Source organism: Sminthopsis crassicaudata, chromosome 4 (genome assembly GCF_048593235.1).
Source record: "Sminthopsis crassicaudata isolate SCR6 chromosome 4, ASM4859323v1, whole genome shotgun sequence".
Taxonomy (NCBI): domain Eukaryota; kingdom Metazoa; phylum Chordata; class Mammalia; order Dasyuromorphia; family Dasyuridae; genus Sminthopsis; species Sminthopsis crassicaudata.
Window position 1 is genome coordinate 431,091,272 of NC_133620.1, and position 21,957 is coordinate 431,113,228.

The window sequence follows — 21,957 nt, forward strand, 5'->3', positions numbered from 1 at the left end:
TGATTCTTTTATAATCCTTAGTAATTGGTCAGCATTAATCAAAATATTCTGACTTCTTCCTTAGGAAATACTATTTTTTTTTCACCATGTTATTCTGAACATCATCAGTACAAGGAGGGCTTAGAAAGGTGATGGAAACGATGCAAAATCTTTGAGATTCAAGAGACCCGACTGACAGCTCATTTCAACTCACTAAACTTTGTTTTCCTGATTTGTAAAAATGAGGATAATCTCTATATTACATTCCTCACAGAGTTAAAAGGAAAATACTTTCTAAACCATAAAACTTTGTTTAAGTGAGTTGTATATATTCATGGAAGACATTTGTCTTCTAATTTTACATCAGATATTCTATTCTGAGCCTCTCTAAACATAAAATTGTATAATCACAAAAACCATGGGAGACAAAACACCTTTTAACACTGTGTCTCTTGTGCATTTTGCTGCTCTTGTTCCCTGTCAAGCACAAGCAATGTTTAGTAGTGTTTACACAATTTAACTAAATTGAATGTTTGGTCTTTATGTGATACTTTGAAAGATGATTTGACTAAAAGTCTTCAAAATAAACTAAAGCTATTTTTACCCTATAGAGGCTGGCATGTCACTGTTCTTAAACTAATCACCATTTTCATTTCAAAAAAACAGGAACATAGAATCCAAAATGTAAAAAATAATATTTTCTTTAAAAATCTAACAGTGAAATTTATTTACCTCTAAAAACAAGTCTTTATTTTATAGACTGCCTGTACTTAATATGCGGTAGTGATGATAGGATTATCTATATTTGGGAAGATTGGAAAGGGGTGCTGTTGACTACCTGAATATTTCTTCCCCAAAATGTATGTATATATGTTCCATTGAACTTGTTCCTTCATCAGCAGCCTTTTATTGAGGAGAAAGAAAATGGCTATAGTCTCTAACATCTTGTAATTACTAACAAAATCCCATTATAGTAAAGGTTTTCTATATAATAGACCATTTCCATTTTCTAGACTATGGCCCACAGTAACAAGTTACATTGATCTGATTGTAGAAAATCCTGTCAAAAAATAATCCTATACAGCAATGGTTTTTCAGGTCCAATTACATGGCATTTCTATCATGGGAGGGACAGTAAAGCTAACCTGAGCTACAGCTGGGTTCTTTATGGTGTGATTTATTCCACCATCAAGTTGAAAGTATCATTTTCTTCTCAGACAACTAAATGCTATCCTGGTAATTTTACCCAAATTTACCTGAACTTGCAGACAAAATGACACATGAGAAGATCCAGGGGGCTGAAAGAAAAGAGTGAAGTCATAAGATCTTAAAATTAGAGCTGAAAGGAACCTAAGAGGCCTGCTCCAACCCCCATATTCACAGAGGCAGAGCTGAGAGGTTGAAGTTATTTACCCAAGGCCACAGAGGCAGTTGGGAACTGCTTCAGAACTTGAAGTAGCATCCTCATTAACTCCAAACTCAATGCTTTCTTGCCAGTTGAAAATGTTACTATAGGCACAAGCTTTATTTTCTCCAGATCTTACAGGGTATTTCCAACAGAGTAATCTTTATAATCAAACTATGTTACAAAAAAACAATTTTAATATTGGATAGAGTTACAGGAAGATTTTAGCAATTTCTTTGTAAGTTGGCTTATTTAGAACTCATATTAAGAACTTTTTTTTTTCTTTCTTCCCTCCATCTCAGACAGGCCTGGCTTCCTTAGGGTTAGGGTATCTTGGTAATGAGAATGAGCATTTGGGGAGATAAGCTGGCAGCTTCCTGAAGGCTGGGGGAACAGGTGGGGAGTAAAGATACTTGAAAATGCCAAAAAATCAAGTCTGTTATACAGTCATTAGTCTTTGAAGACTCTAGCAACCCAGGAAAATGGAAGGACTTTTGGGGAAAGGAAAGCAGAATACATCAAAAGAGGAAACAACTTGTAGATATACAAGTCATTTGTAAATCAGGTGTTTAATAAGTAGTGGACTTCCTAATGGGATTTTATTCATGATTATGAATTTTTATTATTCCTGGATGCAGATCAACTGCCAGTATCTCTCCAAACAGGCCAGGTTTAATACTCATATTTTATAGTTCAAGAATTTCTGTGTGCTGTGAGATAATTGATAACAAAATCTGGTATTTGCCTTTCTTTGTATCCCCAGGAACTTGACACAGTGCCTAGCACATAGTAAGTGCTTTATAAGTGCTTGTTGGTTTGACCTATTCGGGCATTAAACTAATTTTGAAAGAAGGATTCAATGGACCCCATTTATGACAGCTATTTCATAAAAATAATCATTTAGATGATTTATATCACAAATTGCTATAGAGGGGAGGAGAAGGGAGCAGGGACACACAGGGAGTAAAAGTTGCCAAGAGAGTAAGCAAAGCCTTTATTTAACTGATATCTGCCTGTTAGTTCTGTCTTTCTAAAGTGTGTTGGGAAAGAAAAGAGAAGCTTGATTTTCATAGCTATTTAAAGAACATACAGTTCTCCAAAAATTGAAGAGAAGCCGTAGTGTGGATCATGCTAGTGGGGAGTTTTGTTTCATTTATTCAGTTGGAAACTAAAACAGTTTAAAAAGGGAAATGGTTTATTCCTCTTCTTCTCATTTCCTCTTGTGACTTGTATCTTCCTGACATGTTTTAGTCTTGTGATTTAGGCTTACTCAGAGATTACTTCCAACTCCTTGTCTCCCCCACCCCATAAAGAAAAGAATTGTAAAGGAAAGCTAGGATTGCTTCAAAAATCCTAGCCAGTAAAACCTTCCAGCATGTTTCAGTAAAGCCAGTTGTTGAGGATAATTTGGAGGACAGGAGGAAATGCCTTATGTTATTGCCTAAACCTTTTAGTGAAAGGGGGCATTTAGAAAAGTAAGCCAGAGAGTTCATGTGTGGGAAATATTCAGCATAGAAAAGGCCTTACTTAGCAGTCCCAAAGGAAACACGAGTTTTTCCTCAATAGAGATATATTTTGTCTGCTTATCCTTGATTTATACCTTGATGGTGTATTCCCTACACCAATAGCTAAATGTCTCACAACTTCCCAATAGAAATTTCCATACAGAAAAGCTAAATTGTTCTCTTTCAAAACAGACTTTCAGTCATCATTGATGCAGATTGAACAAAGCAGGCCAGTTAGAGACATGCTTGAGCAGCTATGAAATAGAAAAAGTTTTATTATCACACAAAGGCAGAGTACCCTTCTAGATACTTCTTCCATTGTTGGTTTGGTTTCTCTTTCCATAATTTCCTTCATTTTACTTAAATGTATTTTTCTTCCTCATAAAATCGTCTCCAAGTAATGAACTTTAAAATGTGTAAATATTAAGGAGAATCTGGATTCATTTTTTTAAAACTTGATTATAGAATGAGGAAGATGTGGTTAAACAGGGTTTCATGTGAATCACATGAGAGGAGAGTAAGAGGAATAGTTACAGTTGACAGAAAACTCATTATGAGTCGAGTATTCTGTCACTGCCAAAAAGATTATTGTGATATTAAACCATATATTAATAGAAGGATAGGGCAGCTAGGTGGTAGAGTAAGTGAATAGAGTTGAATTCTCGAAACCAGAATTCAGGAACTCTTCCTGAGTTCAAATTTGGCCATAGACTAGTACTACTTGGGTCAACCTGGAAAAATTATTTAAACTTGTTTGCCTCAGTTTCCTCATCTGCAAAATGAACTGGAGAAGAAAATGCCAAGCCACTCTAGTATCTTTGCCAAGAAATCCCAAATGGAGTCACAAAAAGTTGGATATGACTGAATAACAACAAAATGTTTAAAACAATGTCCCACACTATTTTAGTATTCCATTTTATGGATACATTTAAAGACATTGATTAGCCAAAACTGTCAATGGAGCAGCCGAAGAGGGCTCCCAGGATGGCGAAGAGACCAGAATCCAAGTTGTTATCTAAATGTTGCCTAAAAGAACTGGAGTGTTTTAGCTTGTAGAAGAGGATAATGAGACATGACAGATGTCTTCAAATATTTGAACTGTTATTTTATAAGAAATAGCTTAGATTCATTTTCCATTGCTCCACAAGAGAAAACTAAGATCAACGTGTAAAAGTTATAGAGAAGCCTATTTTAGTTCCTTGTGGAAAAGAGCTTGCAAACAATTAGACCTTGTTCAACAATGGATTGTGCTGCATGAGGTAGTTAATGACTATCCTGTCATTGAAGGTGTAGATGACTCTCAGTAGGAGATATTGTTATCTAGAAGTTCTTAAAAATTTTTGAGGATCTTGGATATCTTTGGTAGACTAGGGAAGTCTCTGGACCCCTTCTTTCAGAAGAACGTTTTAAATGAAGAAATGAAATACATAGAATTTCAAAGGAAATCATTTATATTGAAAGTTATTTTTTAAAATTTTAAAGAAACAAATCCAGGGATGCCAAGTTAAGAACTTTTATTGTAGAAATTTGTCTTCCAGGCAGGAGTTAAACTAGATAACCCCTAAGGGTTTTTCCCCCTAGTTGTAGGATTCAGTAATTCTGATCCTAGCTTTTTATTACTGAAATAAGACAGGGCTTTTTTCTCTTCTTTTCCTTTTTTTTCCCCAGACCTGTAATTTTATCACTCTTAGAAACTCCAACAATGCAGGTCAGCAGCTCATCTCTAACTGAATCTTAGAAAGTTGCCTGGGATGCTGAGAAATTAAGTAATTTGCCCAGGCAGTGTGAGTCAGAAGTAGGAAATGTCTACACTATGTCTGCCTACCCTTCGTAGACTTAGCTTAATAACAATTGTTAATTAAAGGGCAAAAGCTATAGCACAAATTAGTGTGTGTTTTCAGATTTTCCTCCTGATTTATTCATGCCAGAAGTCTGAATTTTTGTTGATAGTAAGTACGACAGATTTATCCTTTTTGATATATTACTTGATTTTTGGTCCCTTCGCCATCCTGGGAGCCTTTCCCAGATTGTCTTTCCTAGATTGATGATGGTATAACTTAAAAATCTTCATAAAAATTTGCAGACTCACAGTTTATTTGTTTTTCTTCCTTTTTTTTAGTTTTCTTAGTGTCTGGTACTTGAATGTGGTGAAGCTCAATGTCTTAGATATACACAAATAAATGGAGACCGTAGATTTAGTTAGAAAGTACAGAGGTCATCTGGTCACTTTTTATGGAGGTCATTTTTACAAATGTAGAAATTGAGGCTCAGATAAATTCACTGGCTTGCAGAAGGTCATACTAGTTGTATAAACTAGTCATACTAATCTGTATAAACAGAGAGCAGTGATTCCAAACCATCACATTCTCTGGTTTCAAATCCAGCACTGTCATACTTGATAACTATTTCTTTTATTGTTGATCATTCAGAATCTGTGATGACACTTTTTACTACCACATCCAAGAAAGAACAATTTGTTCTTCAGGCAGGAAATTTCTGTTTTGTCTTTGTTTCAACAGTTGTAGTGTGCTGATGCCAAAGAGCTGGATACATGGCTTGGTTCACTATGTTTGCATTCATCATCAAAGTCAAAGACCATACTGTGTGGCTTGCAAATGATGACCTTATACTCCCTTACCTTAGTGTCTTGTTCTATCAAATTGAGATGTGGTCATCCTCCCAGTTACCAAATTACTTGTAAAGATTGTCTTATCTTCAGATGAAAATACCATAATATTATAATTATTTATTTTTCTCTTCACTTATCTGGATTTCAAATAGTGAGTTTAATTTAAGATATTGCCTTCCAAGCTTTTAGCTTTTTTTTTTTTTTTTTTTTTTGCACCTATCTCAATTTTACATATCTTCTATCTATTTTTTTATATATTTAATATGTTATATATGTATGTTTTGGGGTTTTTTTCCCCTTTGGGTCCTTTCTGCACTGGTTTTCATAGAATCTTCAAGCGCTATTTCTTTCCTTGGATGCTTCCCAGAAAGATAACTACTGGCTCTTTTCCGTACAGAAATTTCTCTGCCGGTTCCTGATCCCTTTCCCTCTGGCAGCCTCATTTATCCCTGTCATTAGTAATTTTAACTCCTACATGAACTATTGAAGATGTACTATAGATGTATATAGAAGTATAGATGTACATACCGTACTGTCAAACAACAATGGAAATCTTTTTTATAAAAACACAAATGACTGGGAAAGAATCAACTCTTTTTTTTTTTTTTTTTTTTTTTTTGAGGCTAGGGTTAAGTGACTTGCCCAGGATCACACAGCCAGGAAGTGTTAAGTGTCTGAGACCAGATTTGAACTCAGGTCCTCCTGAATTCAGGGCTGATGCTCTATCCACTGCACCACTTAGCTGACCCTAAGAATCAACTTTTTAAGAGACCCTTCATTTTTTTGTTCCTATCCTTGTCCTTTTTAAAACTAGATTTCCTTAACTGTGTTGCAACTACTTCATGGAAAAGGGAGAATACCAAATTTTCCCAATTTCTCTTCTGTTCTACCCCTAATTCTTCCTCTTTATCCTTATCTGAAGTCCAGCACATATTCACAAATAGATTGGTTCTCTTTTTTGCTATAAAGTTGAGGAAAATCTTAATTCAGGGATTATTTAGACTGAAAGTCAACCTAGCAGAATGAATAGTGATGGACTTAGAGTCAGGAAAGCCAGAGTTCTTGCCTCCAACATGTTCCAGCTCTTGAATTAAGTAAGTCTCTTCATCTCTGAATGTTTGTTCATCGAGAAGAGATATTTGTAGGAACTATCTCATGGCATCATCAACTTACAGCTGGAAGGGAATCCAGAAACCATCTAATGCAGTCATTGAATTAAATAATGTATGTTAAGTGCCCTATAAATTTAAAATCACTATAAATGCCAGTAGTTGGTGTTATTATCACTATTACTGTGATTATAGTTAATGGTGGCATTAGTCAAGTTCAGCTTACCAAAGTTCATGGTGTTGAGATAGCTGGAATTACATTTTTCTTTTGCTTACTTTTGGATTGAGCCAGTATAATAATAATAATCTCATGACCAAGATTAGCCCTGAAAAAGAGAAAATGAACCCTAACCCTTCATTGGATGAGTAGGGAACTATAGGTATGGATTACTGCATACTGTCTGTCCCAGTTGATGGCTTGGTTAGCTTCAGGGTACTGCTTTTATTATCTCTTTTTTTATTCTTTGTTACAAAGGATGACTCCTTGAATAGAGAAAGCTGGTCACATATATGTGTAATTAAGAATTGTAAAAACAAAATATATTGATTAAAATAGAAAAAAAAAAATCTAGTGAGAAAATAGATCTGTGGAACAGAGTAGAGAAGCAAGAATCAAACAATCCAGCTCAAGAAGCTAGTGCTTCATAAACCTGAGGAATATCTTGGGAAAATATTCCCTGTTTTAAAGAATTGCTGAGAAAATGAGAATAATTTGGCAGCAATTAGGTTTAGACCAAGAGCTTTGTACCACAATAAGCTCAATGAATATGCAACCTGAATATAAAAGGCCACATTATTTTAAATATATATATAGGTTAGGAGATCAGGTTTGTTTTTTTTTGTTTTTTTTTTTATAACTGTGGCTAGATCTCCATACACTATATAGGCATAATAAAAGACAAAATAAATTGTTTTGATTACATTAAATTGAAAAGCTTTTGCACAAACAAGATTAATGCAATTGAGGATAAAAAGGTAAATTGAACAAAGGGAATAAAAGTCGGTATCATATCTCTGATAAGCATCTGATATCCAAGATTTTTAAAGGATTAACAAACTATAAGGCCAAGAACCATTTTCCATAGAAAGTCAGCCAGAGGATATGAATAAAAAGTTCTCAAGAGAAGAATTGCAAACTATTATAAGCTATATAAAAGATGGCCACACATCATTAATGAAAATTGAAACAATTCTAATGTTTCACCTCATATTCAGCAAATTCATAAGGATGACCAAAAATAGAAATGATTATTATTGGAGAGGGTATGAAAATACTAGTTTATAGTCAGCATTTATTAAGTACTTACTACGTGACTGGTATTGTGCCTAAGCACTTGGATTATAAAGAAAGGCAAGAGGCAGTCCCTGTTCTCAAGGAGTTCACAGTCAAATGGGGCTCACACCATCCAAACAACCAAGTACAGACAAAATTTATACAGGACAAATAAACTGGATTTAATCAACAAAGGGAAGACACTAGAGTTAAGGAGGATCAGGAAAGACTTCTTGTGGAAGGTAGAAAGGAAGCCAGGAAGCAGACATGAAGAAGGAAAGAATTCCAGTCATAAGGGATGGTTATTATAAATGCTTAGAATCCAGAAATGGAATGTATTGTGTACAATGTCACTGTATCTCACGAGTACATGGGGCAGGGAAGACTGCAAAAGGAGGAGGTATCACCATGTTGTAAAGGACTTTGGATGGAAATTACATTTGTTCCTAAAAGTGATAGGGAGCCACTAGAGCTGATTGAATATTGGGATTTAGTCTTTAAGGATCCAAAAATTGAATGGGATGCTTAAGGTAATACTGGACTTTCCCAACTGTAGATTTCTAAGCAGTCTGTATGGCCATTTGTTGGGTACAATAAAAAAGATTCTTGTTTTGGAACAAATTGGACTACATTCGCTCTAGAGTACTTTCCAGCTCCAATGAGACTGGCTTCTACACTATTTAAATATACCAACTTGATTATTTCTGTTGAAGATATTTCAAAAATTATTACTCCAAATATTAGACATTGTCCAAATTAGTGGGCTGATACTCATTAATACTGAACTTAACTGGTTTGAGTTATTTGGTTGTTTTCCTCTTCTTGTATCTGTACTCACAATCAACTTTGTGGTGTTTCCTGTGATTCATTAAACTGCTGATAATCTTATTTATCCTCTACAACCCACCCACTTCCAGGGTTGGCCTTTTCCTTCCTTTTCCTTATATATGTAAGGAACTCGACTTTGAAATTTCTGATCAAATAAGTTGTGTTTAGTTTTGCCCTAACCTTTGATATAACGGTTTAGAAAATGGTTATATAAGCATAGGCTATTTTCCTCATTCTTTGCTGTAAGGATGATCTCAAATACTGTGTACCCATAAACCAAATATTCCTAAGATACAGAATTTATTTTGCTTGTAAAACATTGTGGATGATAGTTTTCTATTTTAAAATATATGACTTGTGACCCTATAGTTGTCTCTGTGAGACATTAGTCATTTATTTTACTGTGGGGAAAAGTACAAACCAGTATTAGTGCTCTTATAACTCTTATAGAGTTCTTATGTATCAAATTTACTTTTTTTAATGAGTGTTTCTAAAAAGTTGCAAAGTAGATAAATATCCAATAATCAAATTGTAGATCTTCACTGTCTTCTATTATACTTTCAAGAATATTTTATGTGAGGACAAAAAATGAGGAAGAGGAACTCTTGTGTCAGAATCATACTTAGAAATCCTAACTTCTCCTTAAAGGGAGGCAACCTCTGCCTTTGGTTTGCCTCCCTTTGGTTATTTACCAGACCTCACCAGAAAGAAAACAAAAGAATTTCATGATAAGAGAAGGTTCAACTAGATGATCTTTCAAGTGAGTTCTAACTGAATCCTAGGAATCTGACCTGTTAAGAGCATATATGTTCACCTTTCCATTCCTTTAGGTGTTCTTACTGATTCTGTGAACCATGAATGCTTAATAAAAATAATAGCAATAGTATCTAGCATTTACATAGATGGAACTATCTTATTTACTAAACATTTTATTATGTTATCTCATTTGAATATCACAAAAACCCAGTGAGGAGGGAGGTGCTGTTGTTATCCTTATTTTAGATATACAGATTAAGAGAAGTACAATGACTTGTCGTTATTTATCTCATGAAGTTATTACTGAGGTATGCTTTGAACTCAAGTCTAAGTGACTGCAGCTCTAGAGTGCTACCATCTTAATTCCTTACCTCCAGCAACCATGTTGTTTCATGAGAAGAAATTTGGGTTGAATTCACCATTTCAAAAGTATCATATAGCACTTATCTATTGTATACATTATTCATTAGACTATTATTATTGGGTTTTAAGTATGCTATTATATTTTTGTTCTTAAGGTAAACAGTAGCTTAGAAAGCATCTACCACTGCATACTGACCCCAGAAGGGGTGTCTGTGGATCATGCTTTATTTTTTAAAATCTCTCTTTAAACTATCCAGATACATTTGCTAAATGAATAGTAAATTACCAACATTAAAGTGAACTCCTGTTGATAATTACTGCTTCCCTATGTGGATTGTGCTATCCTGGTGTGAAATCTTGGGGAAAGTGTTAGGGAAAAGAGAGATCAATTAAAGAATGCCTATTATATGCAAAATCCTCTGCAGGGAACTTATGATAGAGATAAGGTGCATATAGATATCAGAAAAGTTAAATAATACAAAAAGCAGTGAAAGAAATATCATTAAAGCAGTATGTTATCAATGAATGGATACAGACTATACCATTCAGCATAAGCATTCTTTAAAGTTATATTTTATAGATCATCATTCCATACTCTCTACCACCTGATATTTCACTCCCATCCTCCTCAACTTTCTCATCCCAACTCTGCTAGTCCTTTCACTGTGCCCTCTGGAAATGTCTGCTCCTTAGGCCACAAATTTCCATTCATTTTGAGTCTTCCTCATCCAGACCTTCTACCTATTAACTCTTCCTGAAACTTGACTTCCTCCTGATGACAGAGCCTCCCTACCCCCTTTCACTCTGGCTGTACCTTCTCTCAGCTCACTTGATTGAGGTAGAAGACTGTTGGAATGCTCTTTGTTCCCCATTGCCATTTCTAGGCCCTTCTCCTTCCTCCTTTACTCAGGAACTTCTCTTCCTTTGAGATTCATGCTATTCATATCTACCTCCCAAACTTCTGGCTGCTATTGTCTACAGATCCTCTTCCTTCCTCAGGGAATTCGCTATCTGACTTAGAATTTTTCTCTCCTTAATTCCTGCCCTCATCCTAGGGAACTCTAACATATATGTTGATTCTCTCTACTCTAACACTCAGTTACAGAACTTACCTTCCATGAGCAGTCCACCCACCCTCAGCCACACACAAAAATAACATAAACCCTTGATCCTGTTATCACCTAAAAATGCAACATCTCCACATTCAGGAATTCCTAGATCCCTTTATCTAATCCTAACCTAGTAACTTTTCACCCCTCCCTCTGCCTTCCCTTATGTAACCCTGCTCTTCATCCTCTCTATGACCTCCTGTCCTTTGACCATTCAGTTCTCTCCAGGCCATCTCCCCTTCATTAGCCACTCTCCTCTTCTCTTTGATGAACAAACTCACCTCTACATAGCCCTCTCCTGAATCCCTTAGTCGTTTATCATGCTGAATATGCCCAGCCAGGCCTCAGCCTCACCTCACTCCCCTGTATGGAAATTAGGACAAGAATATCTAGGAGTAGATTTTTTTTTCTTAAACTGAAGAAAGAGTGGAGGGGGCAACTTGTTTATGTGATTTTAATTTTACATTAAAATAGATGATTTTGGACGAGAACTTTGACCTCTCTTGGCTCCAATGGTCTCTTAGAGTCTCTTCCAGCTTTAGGTCTATGATGCTTTGGTACCATTATAGAACCAAGATCCCTACAGAAAATGTATAGCTATTATATAGTGTATATTATATTTTATATATTGCATAATGTATTTCAAAGAACTTGTATAGAAATTGAATAAAAATGGAATAGAGAATTCAGAAATAAATTTAATTGTACACAATTTTTTGGGGGGATAGAATATTAAGTCACAAATCTGTGGAAAATAAAAGTGGGGAAAGAATAGAGTATATAAAAACAATATAGTCAATGAAAAGTCCCATCTTCACCATACCCTATATATATATACTGAGTGCATTCATATAAACTAGGCAAAAAGACCATATGCTACACATAGAGTATTGATTTAACTATAGAATACTACTCTCAAAGCTCTCCTTAAAAAAAAGTGGCTTACAAGACAAGGAGTGGTAGATTGGCATGGTTGGCAGAGATCTGGCCTCAGAGTTAGGAAGAGTCACATTCCAATCCAACCTCTGAAACCAGGGATCAGGGTCTACTCTCTAGTGTGCACATCTCTTTTGTCCATCTCTTATTGGGAGAGATTTTCCAAGTGAAAGTGTCAAGGATGTGTCTGATCAGAAAACAAGCTGAAGAGAGATCAGATAGATATCCCACATGTAATAGCAATGTTCACAAAATATTAAAAAGAACATAGAAAGGTCTCTTTTATTGGTGATTACTCTATTAAACTGCTTCAGGAAAACCTGGACAAGAATCCCACAAGTCAGACAGAGAGGTTGTCATGTCTGTGGGCAGAAGGAATACTCACACTAAAGACGTCACAGATCCACTGAAATACTTAAGAATTCTTAGACTTATATTTTTAATTGTATTAAAAATCTTTTCCACTTGTCAGCTTTATACTATCTTTGTACCTTTTGTGAGCATTTTCATAGGTATGATGGAAAAGGTCCATTGAAAGGTATTAACTTTTCCAGTTGTCATGATTGTTGAGCATGAAAACCCACTACCTTTTTTTTTTTTTTTTTTTTTTTTTTTAATGATAAAGGGCTTTCAATAACAAATGCTGTTTTCATGACATTATTGCCATCTGTATTCAGAGTAATTGCTTTGTTCATTTTTTTGAGATAGCTATTTATGGTTTATCAGAAAGGCCAGAGAGTAAATTACTTAACAATGAATGAATTATCTGTGGATTTAATAGCCTGTGGTTACAAAACAAAAATAAACTTGGGTAATGTACAATTTTGGCCCCTAGATTAAAGACAGTTTAGCTGAAGTTTGAGAGAGCCCATGGTATTTATTTTGTTGATGTGATATTTTTATAGGTGACTTCATCTTAGAATCATTTCATAAATGGCAAAGCTCCACCCTAACCACATTTATGGTACATAAATTAGGCTACATTTATGGTAGCCTAATTTCCTAAAAATGAACATTGCATGATCTACCATCAATTCAATGTTTCCCCAGTAGAATAAGTGTTGACTGTAGCTCTTTGAATTTGAAATCATACATACCTTTTTTTGGTTTACTTAAAGTATTTTTTTTCTTGCTATAGGATTGGAATACATGCTCTTTGTGTGATATTATATGGAATAAGTGTCCTTCAGACTTTCTTCCATAGTTAGTAATAGCAGTCTTGAAACTGCTAGACAGCTGGCCTACAAAATGCAGAACTTGCATATAATATCATTGGATGGGAAGTTTTCATCAGTAATATATTTCATTCAGTTTATGACAGAAAAAGAAATGAGTAATAGATAATTAGTGTGTCTTGTCTGCCATAGTAATAACCACTCTCTTTGAAACTCTAACCAGCCAATTATTTTTCTCTTGTCTGAAATTAAGGATTATTCTTATTTTCTGACAAGTTATATATTTCTTTTTCAGCAATATTGTAAATTAGCATTGAGATGAAAGTAAAATATAGCAAGAAGTCAGTTTAATTTCATTACTAAAACAGTGGGAAAAAATCCAAAGCTACCTGGAAAATATTTCCTATTGATGAAAAAGCCAAAAAAAAAAAATCATTGAAATTTTAAAACTTGAAACTTGAAATCTTGAATATAAGCTCTTGAACTTTCTTTTAAATTGACCTGAGATGATAGTGGGTAGTAATAGATAGCATAATTACAAAATAATATCAGCTAACATTTATAGAATGCTTTTTAGGTTGACAACGTACTATAACATTATTGTCTCAATTGATCTTCACAGCAACCCTATGAGGATAGTGTTATTATTATCCCTATTTTACAGGATGGGAAAGCTGGAAAGAAAAGACCCTAGAGATTCATATAGTCTAATCATTTTTTTAATGATTTTAATGAGAATACTAACAAGTGAAATCACTTGTTCAGAATCAAAAAACAATAAGTGATAGAATCAGGACAACTGAATAATCTAGAGCTCTCCCACTATATCAAATTTTCTTATCAAGACAATGATTATGTCCTGCTGCTAAACTCATTTTCAACTGGCTTGATTTGGTTTTGCTCTGTAAATGATCTGATTTATAAAAATTGTAAATTAAAAAAAAAAACATATGTTATTGTTCAGTCTCTTGTTTTCATTTTACCATTCTTGTCTTGGATCTGAGGGTGTATTCAAAATGATTGAGTTTTTTAGGGGATGAAATCCCAAGAATGAAAATCCTACAAGTAATTTTTAGATTTTTTTCTACAGGTTCTTTTTCATTTATATGCAAAGCCACCAATTTCATGTAACTTCTAATTACTGTGCAAGTGATTTATCTAATTACTATGTAAGTACTCTAACAGAAAACAGACAACCTAACAACAGAGTTCCCAGAGAAGCTTCTCTTCATATATTACTGGTAATACCATTATGCTTATTAAATTATATGATTGGTTTTTAAAGAAGTTGTACATACACTCAAAATTGAGAGACAACTTTTCTGTGGATCCAGTATCAAATATCCTGTGGGATATATTTTACTCTGAAAAAAATCCAGGATTTTCCAACAAATTAGCATATCCTTGCCAGTTCATCCCAGATATGGAGTGACTTTTTCACAAATTAGGAAAATGAGTTGGTTAAACTCTCTTCCTTTTGTAAAATTTCTTTCCTATCTACAGTACCTACTAATGGCCATAAGGTGCCTCTTAATTCTTAGTAGTTGTGGCAGTTATGTTCTGAGAGCATATGATAACCAAGGAACAGTTCTTTGTTCTACAAGATGAGGTGACATAGGCAGGGAGTGATCAGCCCTTTGGGAAAACATGCTTGCATGGAAAAAATAGAAATAGTGTTGGTTTGCTTTAGAGTCAGGGATCTGAATTTGAATTCCTCATCTACTGAGTATGTACCAGACCTCAGTTTATTAATCTGATTAATAAAGCCATTAATCATCAGTGGAACTTTAGCCTTAAATCTTTGACTCATGAAAGAATCAAAGGCCTCATCTACAAAGTGAATATCATTCTTAGAATTAAGATTATTTTTAGTATCACTGCTTTCAAAGAAAATTCTCTGTAAGATGACACAGTTGACAAGATGATCTTGCTTCTGCCTCAGGAGATACATACTCATTTTCAGCAGTTTATGTGCTTGCAAGCTTCCATTTGTCCAATTGTGGGTTGTTGATCTAGTACTTTGTTATCTCTCTTCAAAAGATCTGAAATGTTGTTGTTGAAAAATAAGAAGCCAGTTGACCAGTAAGCAAACTAGAAGAGTTAAGAACTTTTCTGATCCAGTTCTTATATTACTTAGAGCCCTGCTTTGATGTAGGGAGAAAACACATTACCCTTGGTAGCTAATTCGGGGGGTGGTGTGTGTTTATCTTTTATTTTCTCCCTCACCTCTCACCCCATGTATCTGTGTGGTTCTTTGACAGTGATTTAGATAATTGTTGGAGTTTGTCTATGTAATTTGTAACTGGAAAAGAGATAATCCTATCTTGCTTTTTGCAATGCCAGGATCTTTTTTCTCTTTTTCTAAAAATATACCCATTTAAGTTAAAGTTAAAAAGATGATTATTCAATTCTGATGGACCTGGCTCTTTTCAACAATGAGATGATTGTTGAATCATGAATGATTCTCATTGTGATGAAGAGAGCCAGCTACACCCAGAGAAAGTACTGTGGGAACTGAGTGTGGTTTACAACATAGCATTTTCACTCTTTTTGTTGTTTGCTTGCATTTTATATTCTTTCTTATTTTTTCCTTTTTGATCTGATTTTTCTTGTACAGCATGAGAGTTGTAGAAAAATTGCACATGTTTAACATATATTGAATTACTTGTCATCTAGGGGGAGGAAGTATGGGAGGAAAGAAGGAAAAATTTGGAACGTTTGCAAAGGTTAATGTTGAAAATTTATCCATGCATATGTTTTGAAAATAAAAGGCTTTAATTTTTAAAAAATAACTGGAAGAGGAGGGAAGATGATCACTAACATTCTATTCTCCAAATCTCTAGTAAAAGAAATTACATGGTAAGATCATCATATCATTCAAAGATTTCTAATAACATGGTCATGTAAGCATATGAAAGTCAGAATTCCTAAGTTCTATTCATCTACTCTAAAGGCATCATCACAAATTGTGGAATAGGATTAACTTGTCCCTAAGACCAAAATTTGGTCAGGTTACAATGCCTCATGTTTTTTCATCATGGCTCTTAATCTTCTGATTGATTTTTACTGTATTTTAGCGTACTCATTACCAGTCAACAGTGTGGCCTCTGACAGAGCTGATACTATCTTAGGCTATATGAAGAAAAGCAGTTTCCAGTATGAGGGAAGTAATTCCTTTTTATGCTCAGGTCCAGTCATCCTAGAATACAGTCTGCAGTTTTCAGGCATCACATGTGGATAAATACATAGGCTAGTATAAGCTTATCTAGAGCAGGGTTCTCAAGATGATGGGAGGACTAGAAAACTTGTCATAGTAGTAGTAGTAGTAAAACTTGTCATTTGAAGAAACTGAGGCTATTTAGAATGGAGAAAACTTACAGTAGATATGACAGTTATCTTCAAGTGTTCGAAGGCCTCTCCTGTAAAAAAGGCTAAAAATGTTTAGTTTGGTTTCAGAGGGCAGAACTTAGTGACAGTTGCAGAGAAATAAGATTTAAGTATGATTTAAAGAAAAACTTCCTAATAATTAGCACCTTCCAAAAATACACTAGGATCCCTTGGGAGGAGGTGGGTTCCATTTCTCCATTTCATTGGAGGCCTAAAAGCTGAGCCTGGATTACCATTTCCTAGGAATGTTATCAAAGGGATTCTTGTTAAGTCATAGTCATTGAAGTAAAAGTAGGGGAGCCTTTTATAGCAGCTTTTAAAAAAACTCTGATTAGCTCTTTGGAGGAAGGAGCTAATTCCCCCATGAGTCCAAATTAGTCATAGTTTACTTTATAATTGTCAAAAAGTATCTTCATCGAAGACCTGTTTCTCTTTAGGTACAAGAAAAATTTTAGGTAGCATTCTGGTCACATTATTTGCAATCAATATATAAATGTCCTTTTGTTCTTCAAGTATGTAGAGGCTACACAAATAGTTGTGAAACTATTGCAAGAAACGTGTCATGTTTGTTTTATTTTCCGGGGGAGAGGGTGACAAAGAAGGAAATAATGGTTTTCATTAAAATCTCATCTTCATAGCTTTTTAGTTGTGGATTTCCCTTTCTTACAAATGGTTTCCTGTTTGTGGGCAGTGGTATAAAGATATGGTAAATTCTGGTGAAATAGAGAAATGGACGAGGATTTATATAATTGAATATTGATGACTGTCTTTTACAGCAAAGCTTATTTCTATGATTTTTGTGTTTCCAGAACCATATTTTAACTTTGTGCTTTTTCTGAAATGCCCTAAAAAGTTATTATTGCTTTTCATCATATGATGGTATTATAATTTTTTTTTAAATTGTTACTTTTCTTAATTCTGTTTAGTTCTTAATGTGTTTCATCAATGTGAATTCAGTTCATTTAAAAATATAAGGATATATACGTATGTGTAAAGATAGAAGAAGATAGAATGATAGGAGTAAAACCAGCATTCCTGGTGAAAATGAGAATTCAATTCAACAAGCACTTATTACATTTCTCCTGTGCCAGGCACTGTGCACAACTACACAAGTAACTTACGTAAGACAGAACAGAACCCAAGTGCCACAAGAGAGACCATTGAGACTAATCTCTCCTCATTTTGCAGATGAAAAATTAAAGCCCAGAAACATCAGATGATTTGCCCATATTGCAAACAAGGAAATAGGAAAGAACTGGAATTTGAACCCAGAATGTCTGACTTGGTCTTGTCTTCTGCACCATTGTGATCATGAACAATAGCTTCTATTTTTACAGATTTCCACAATTAACAAAGCACTTTTCTCACAGTACCCATGTAAGATAGGCTGTTTAGCTGTTATCTCACTTTAGAGATGGAGAAAGTGAGGCCCATGGAAGTGAAAAGTTGAGCCCAAAGTCACACAGGAAGAAAGGGGCCAAGTCTGTTTTCAGATATCTATATTTAAATAGCCTGATCTGATTCTTAATAAACAGGTCCGTGGCACCCACAATTTATATAATTCCAACCTGTCTGACATCTATCTTAAACTGGATTATTACTGCTTTACGTTTTTAAGCAAACATTTGGTGATTTTCTATATACATGTGTGTTTCTGTTTTTCTCTCAGGCTCAACACAGAGACACTTTTATTGAAGAGCGCTATGGAAAATACAACATCAGTGATCCTTTAATGGCTCTACAGAGAGACTTTGAAACACTCAAAGAGGAAAATCATGGTGATAAGCAACCTGTCAGCCCCCACCCCCTGTCTGTTCTGAAGGCGGTGATGAAACAGTGCAGAAACATGCAAGAACGCATGCTGTCCCAGCTGGCCGCTGCCGAAAGTCGACACCGCAAGGTGGGTTCCTTTGGGTTATCTGGTGATATTGAAATCCAGCTGGCACCCTCTCAGTATTACCCTGTACTCTCTGATAGCAGTTCCGGTTAGCATCCTTAGAGGTGGCTAGAAGAATTTCAGTTTACCTAGAGCAGGGGTCCTTAACCTCCTTTGTGTTATAGACCCTTTGACAGCTTGATGAAAACAATAAATCCTGTCTTAGAATAGCATTTGTTACCTTCTCTTCATGATTGAAAGAAATCCTAAATTTCACGTAGAGATTAGTATGAATAAACATGTAATTTTTTTTTTTCCAACCAAATTCATGGTCTTCCTGAAATCTGAAATAGGTTATAGAACTTTTTGAGTTGGGGGTGGCGAGGATTCTCTTATTCCAAATGTGAAATTCGAGAGTGTGCTGGACCTGTTCATTCAGTTACCATTCCTTCTTGTGACACTAGAATGCTGTTTGTCCAGCTCTTGATGCAGTCTGAGCTTTGGCAGCCCACTGAGACTAGACAGAGTTTGTAAGTGAACGGAGTGTTCTCTGTTTGCTTACTTAAGTGATAACTATGCATGGTTTACAGATATTTGAGGAAAGTTGTGGCCAATAAAATCCATGAGTAGTCACCTAAATACAAACATACATGAATGCATACACATTCCCTCATAGATTATTTTCCTTTATTCCCTATTTTGAATTATATTGTATTTTCCTGCTTATAAGAGTGCCTACTAACTATTACCTTAGGGCAATTCCAGCCTGTTAAAAATGACTTTTTTTCCCCAAGTTGTATGGACTGCCTGCCATAAAAGCAGACCTGTGCTTTCTCTGACCTCATCCCATTGGAATCCTGGGGCCTGTGGGCTGATTCCCTGTCTGTTGTCATTGGCTGCTCAGTTGCCCGTACTGGCAGGAGTCGGCATTTCCTCAGTATCATTTTGGCTTTAGACCAACACAAGGAGGCATGGGGCAGAGGGGGAGATCATTGGACCTGGAGAAACCACTTTAGTGACTCAAAGCTCAGGAATCCCAGGGTCACTGTGACAGTCCCTGCCTTAAACTCCTTCACTGCCACACTTGGTCTTATCCAAGCTGGTCTTCATCCTTTTTCCTTAGATTCAGCTACAAAGGCAAATTTTAAAACACCTAAAAACATGAACGCTGCACTATAGGGCAGGTAGTGCTGGGGGTAGCTGAATTTGTTTGGTGTTTTTATTTCGTTACATAATAAGACCTTCATAGTCTCTAGGAGGAAGGCACAACAAATGGTTTCATCTTCACTTGACAACCAAGAAAATGAGTAGCTCCAGATTGACACATATTCAAGGAAGTGGCAGTAGAAATATTTGCTGCTCCTTTTCTGTGTGTTTAGGGAGGAGGTGGGGGTAGGGTTAACTGTCTAAAATTAACATCAAATTCTAAAATATCATATTTCAGTGTAAGAAATACAGTGTTAAATCTGGTGAAATTTAAAGGCATGCATTGGGCCCTATTAAATGAAAGCAGTTAAGCTCTTCCAAATACACTTTAGTTATAGTATAGCCACCAAAGCAGCTGTGCTAGTCTCTAAGCCCTCCTTGGAGCCATGCTCCATGAATTTTTATTCTCCTATCAGGAAAACTGTTAGTAAAGAAAAATGTTAAGAAAACAGGAGATGGGCAGTACAAAATATGAAGACAGGCAGCATGCTTAAAACACAGGCATCAGAAACATCAGCTGTATTCCTGTATTGGATATTTAATGCCATGAAGAAAGGATCCTTTTCTGACCAGAATATCATACAGTAAAATCTAGATATCTCCTTAAAATTTCATCCTCCCTTATAATTTTGGTTGAAGCCTATGACATTTATTTTTAAAAAAAAATTTTTATTAACATCATTTGATTTTATATCACTTCCATTTCTACTGTATCCCTTCCTCCCCTTAGAGGAGCCTTCTCAGAGAAGCCATCAAGATTAAAAGTTAAGCCAAAACTGATATTAAAAAGTCTGATATTCTATATAATTTTCCATATCTCACTATAGTAGGCTCTAGGCTGACTTTCAGGATTGGGATTAAAATGAATGAGATATCTAGAGATCTTCTACCCATTAAAACAAAAAGGTTGGGGTCAAAGTCAAGATGATAGTGTTGTTGGGAACCAGTATAGTGAGTTGCCCTTCCACAGTCTCCTCTGAACAAACTGAAAAAATACACCAGATGAAATCCTTACAGGGAAAATCAGAAAAATCTTTTGTCAAGTCCAGATAAGCATCAGAAGACACAAAAGGAAGTCTGCAGACACTGAGGATGGGGTTCTGTTAGGTGAGTGATGTCCCGCTATGCATAAAGGCAGAAGGGGGGCTCAGACCCACTACAGAGACAAGGCCTAACTTGCCCTCTCCTCAGAGTGCCCTATCACAGTTTCAATTGTGAAATGAAAAGGGAACTAGTGTAGAGAAGTAGCACTCCCAGGTAGAGAGGCCTTAGACCAAGTACAAGAGAAAGAAGAAAGTTCAGATTGGGGTACAGCCATCGCTCTGCTCTCAGAAACACTAAAAGCTTACAGGTTTCCCAGCCTAATATCCTGGAATAACACAACACTCACTACCCCAAAAAAGCAGCAGCAAGATTAGCCCAGACCTTCCCTATAGAAGCATGGCAGATCCCAGCCCTGATATTAAGTACAGTATCAGAGAGTAGGCTAGAAAAATCGGCACCATGGTGAGCATGATGAAGCAGGCACACTCAAGACATGAGTACAGAAGAGAGTATGACTCTAAAACATCTGGAAGCAAAATCTTCGAGAAAAGCGCTTGTATCCAAACTCAATTGGGATTCCTAGAAGAGATTTTTATAAATGGAATAAGAGTACTTCAAGAATAAAATGGAAAAGAAATAAGAGCTATAGAAGAAAGAATTGGAAAAGGAATTAACAACTTGGCCTAACATCCTAAAATCTTTCCCAAGCAATAAATTCCCTGAAAATTAAAATGGACCAAAAATAAGTTAATGACTTAATGAGGCAACAGAAAATATTAAATCAAAGTGAAAAGACTGAAAAATATATATATATATAGAAGAAACTTTAAAGTTCAAACAGGAGTGAAGAAAAGCATAAAAAAGTTAACATGAATGTACAATGATAAAGGGCAAAACAAGGATAAACTGTTTACATTCCAAATATATGGAGATGATGGTTCATAGAAAAAATCCAATTAGACAAGACCTGAGAATGATTCTACTATGTTTTGATGATCTTAAGAAAAGATTGGAAAGAGAGAGGAAGAGGAATACACTAGGTAGAAAGGGGAGGGAAGAGAATATTATCTAACTTTATCAGAATTATCAGAATGCCTGGGTAAAACATCCATACAAAAAAGGAGGAAGCAGGGGAACTGAACTTCGCTCTCATCTGAGCTTGTCAAAAGAAGGGCAAATACATAGAGACAAAATACATTTTACTCAACAGAAAAATAGGAGGGAAAGAAAGAAGGGGTGGAGGAATCAAAAGAAGAGTAGATTAAGGGAATGATTAATTTCTAAACAAAGCAAATTCTAACATTATTAAAAAATACTTATAGCTTTTTGAAGTGACAAAGAATGGAATTCTGAGGAAGTGTTCATAAATTGGAGAAT

The 21,957-nt window shown here is 35.3% G+C and overlaps 1 protein-coding gene across 1 annotated transcript in view; it reads left to right on the forward strand.

Annotated features, from left to right (window-relative positions):
* Positions 1-21,957, forward strand: part of CTTNBP2NL (CTTNBP2 N-terminal like) — a 68,073-nt gene that overhangs the window by 34,282 nt on the left and 11,834 nt on the right. Inside the window, 1 exon segment of the mRNA XM_074263068.1 lies at positions 18,124-18,354. Within this exon segment, the coding sequence (XP_074119169.1) occupies positions 18,124-18,354 (231 nt within the window).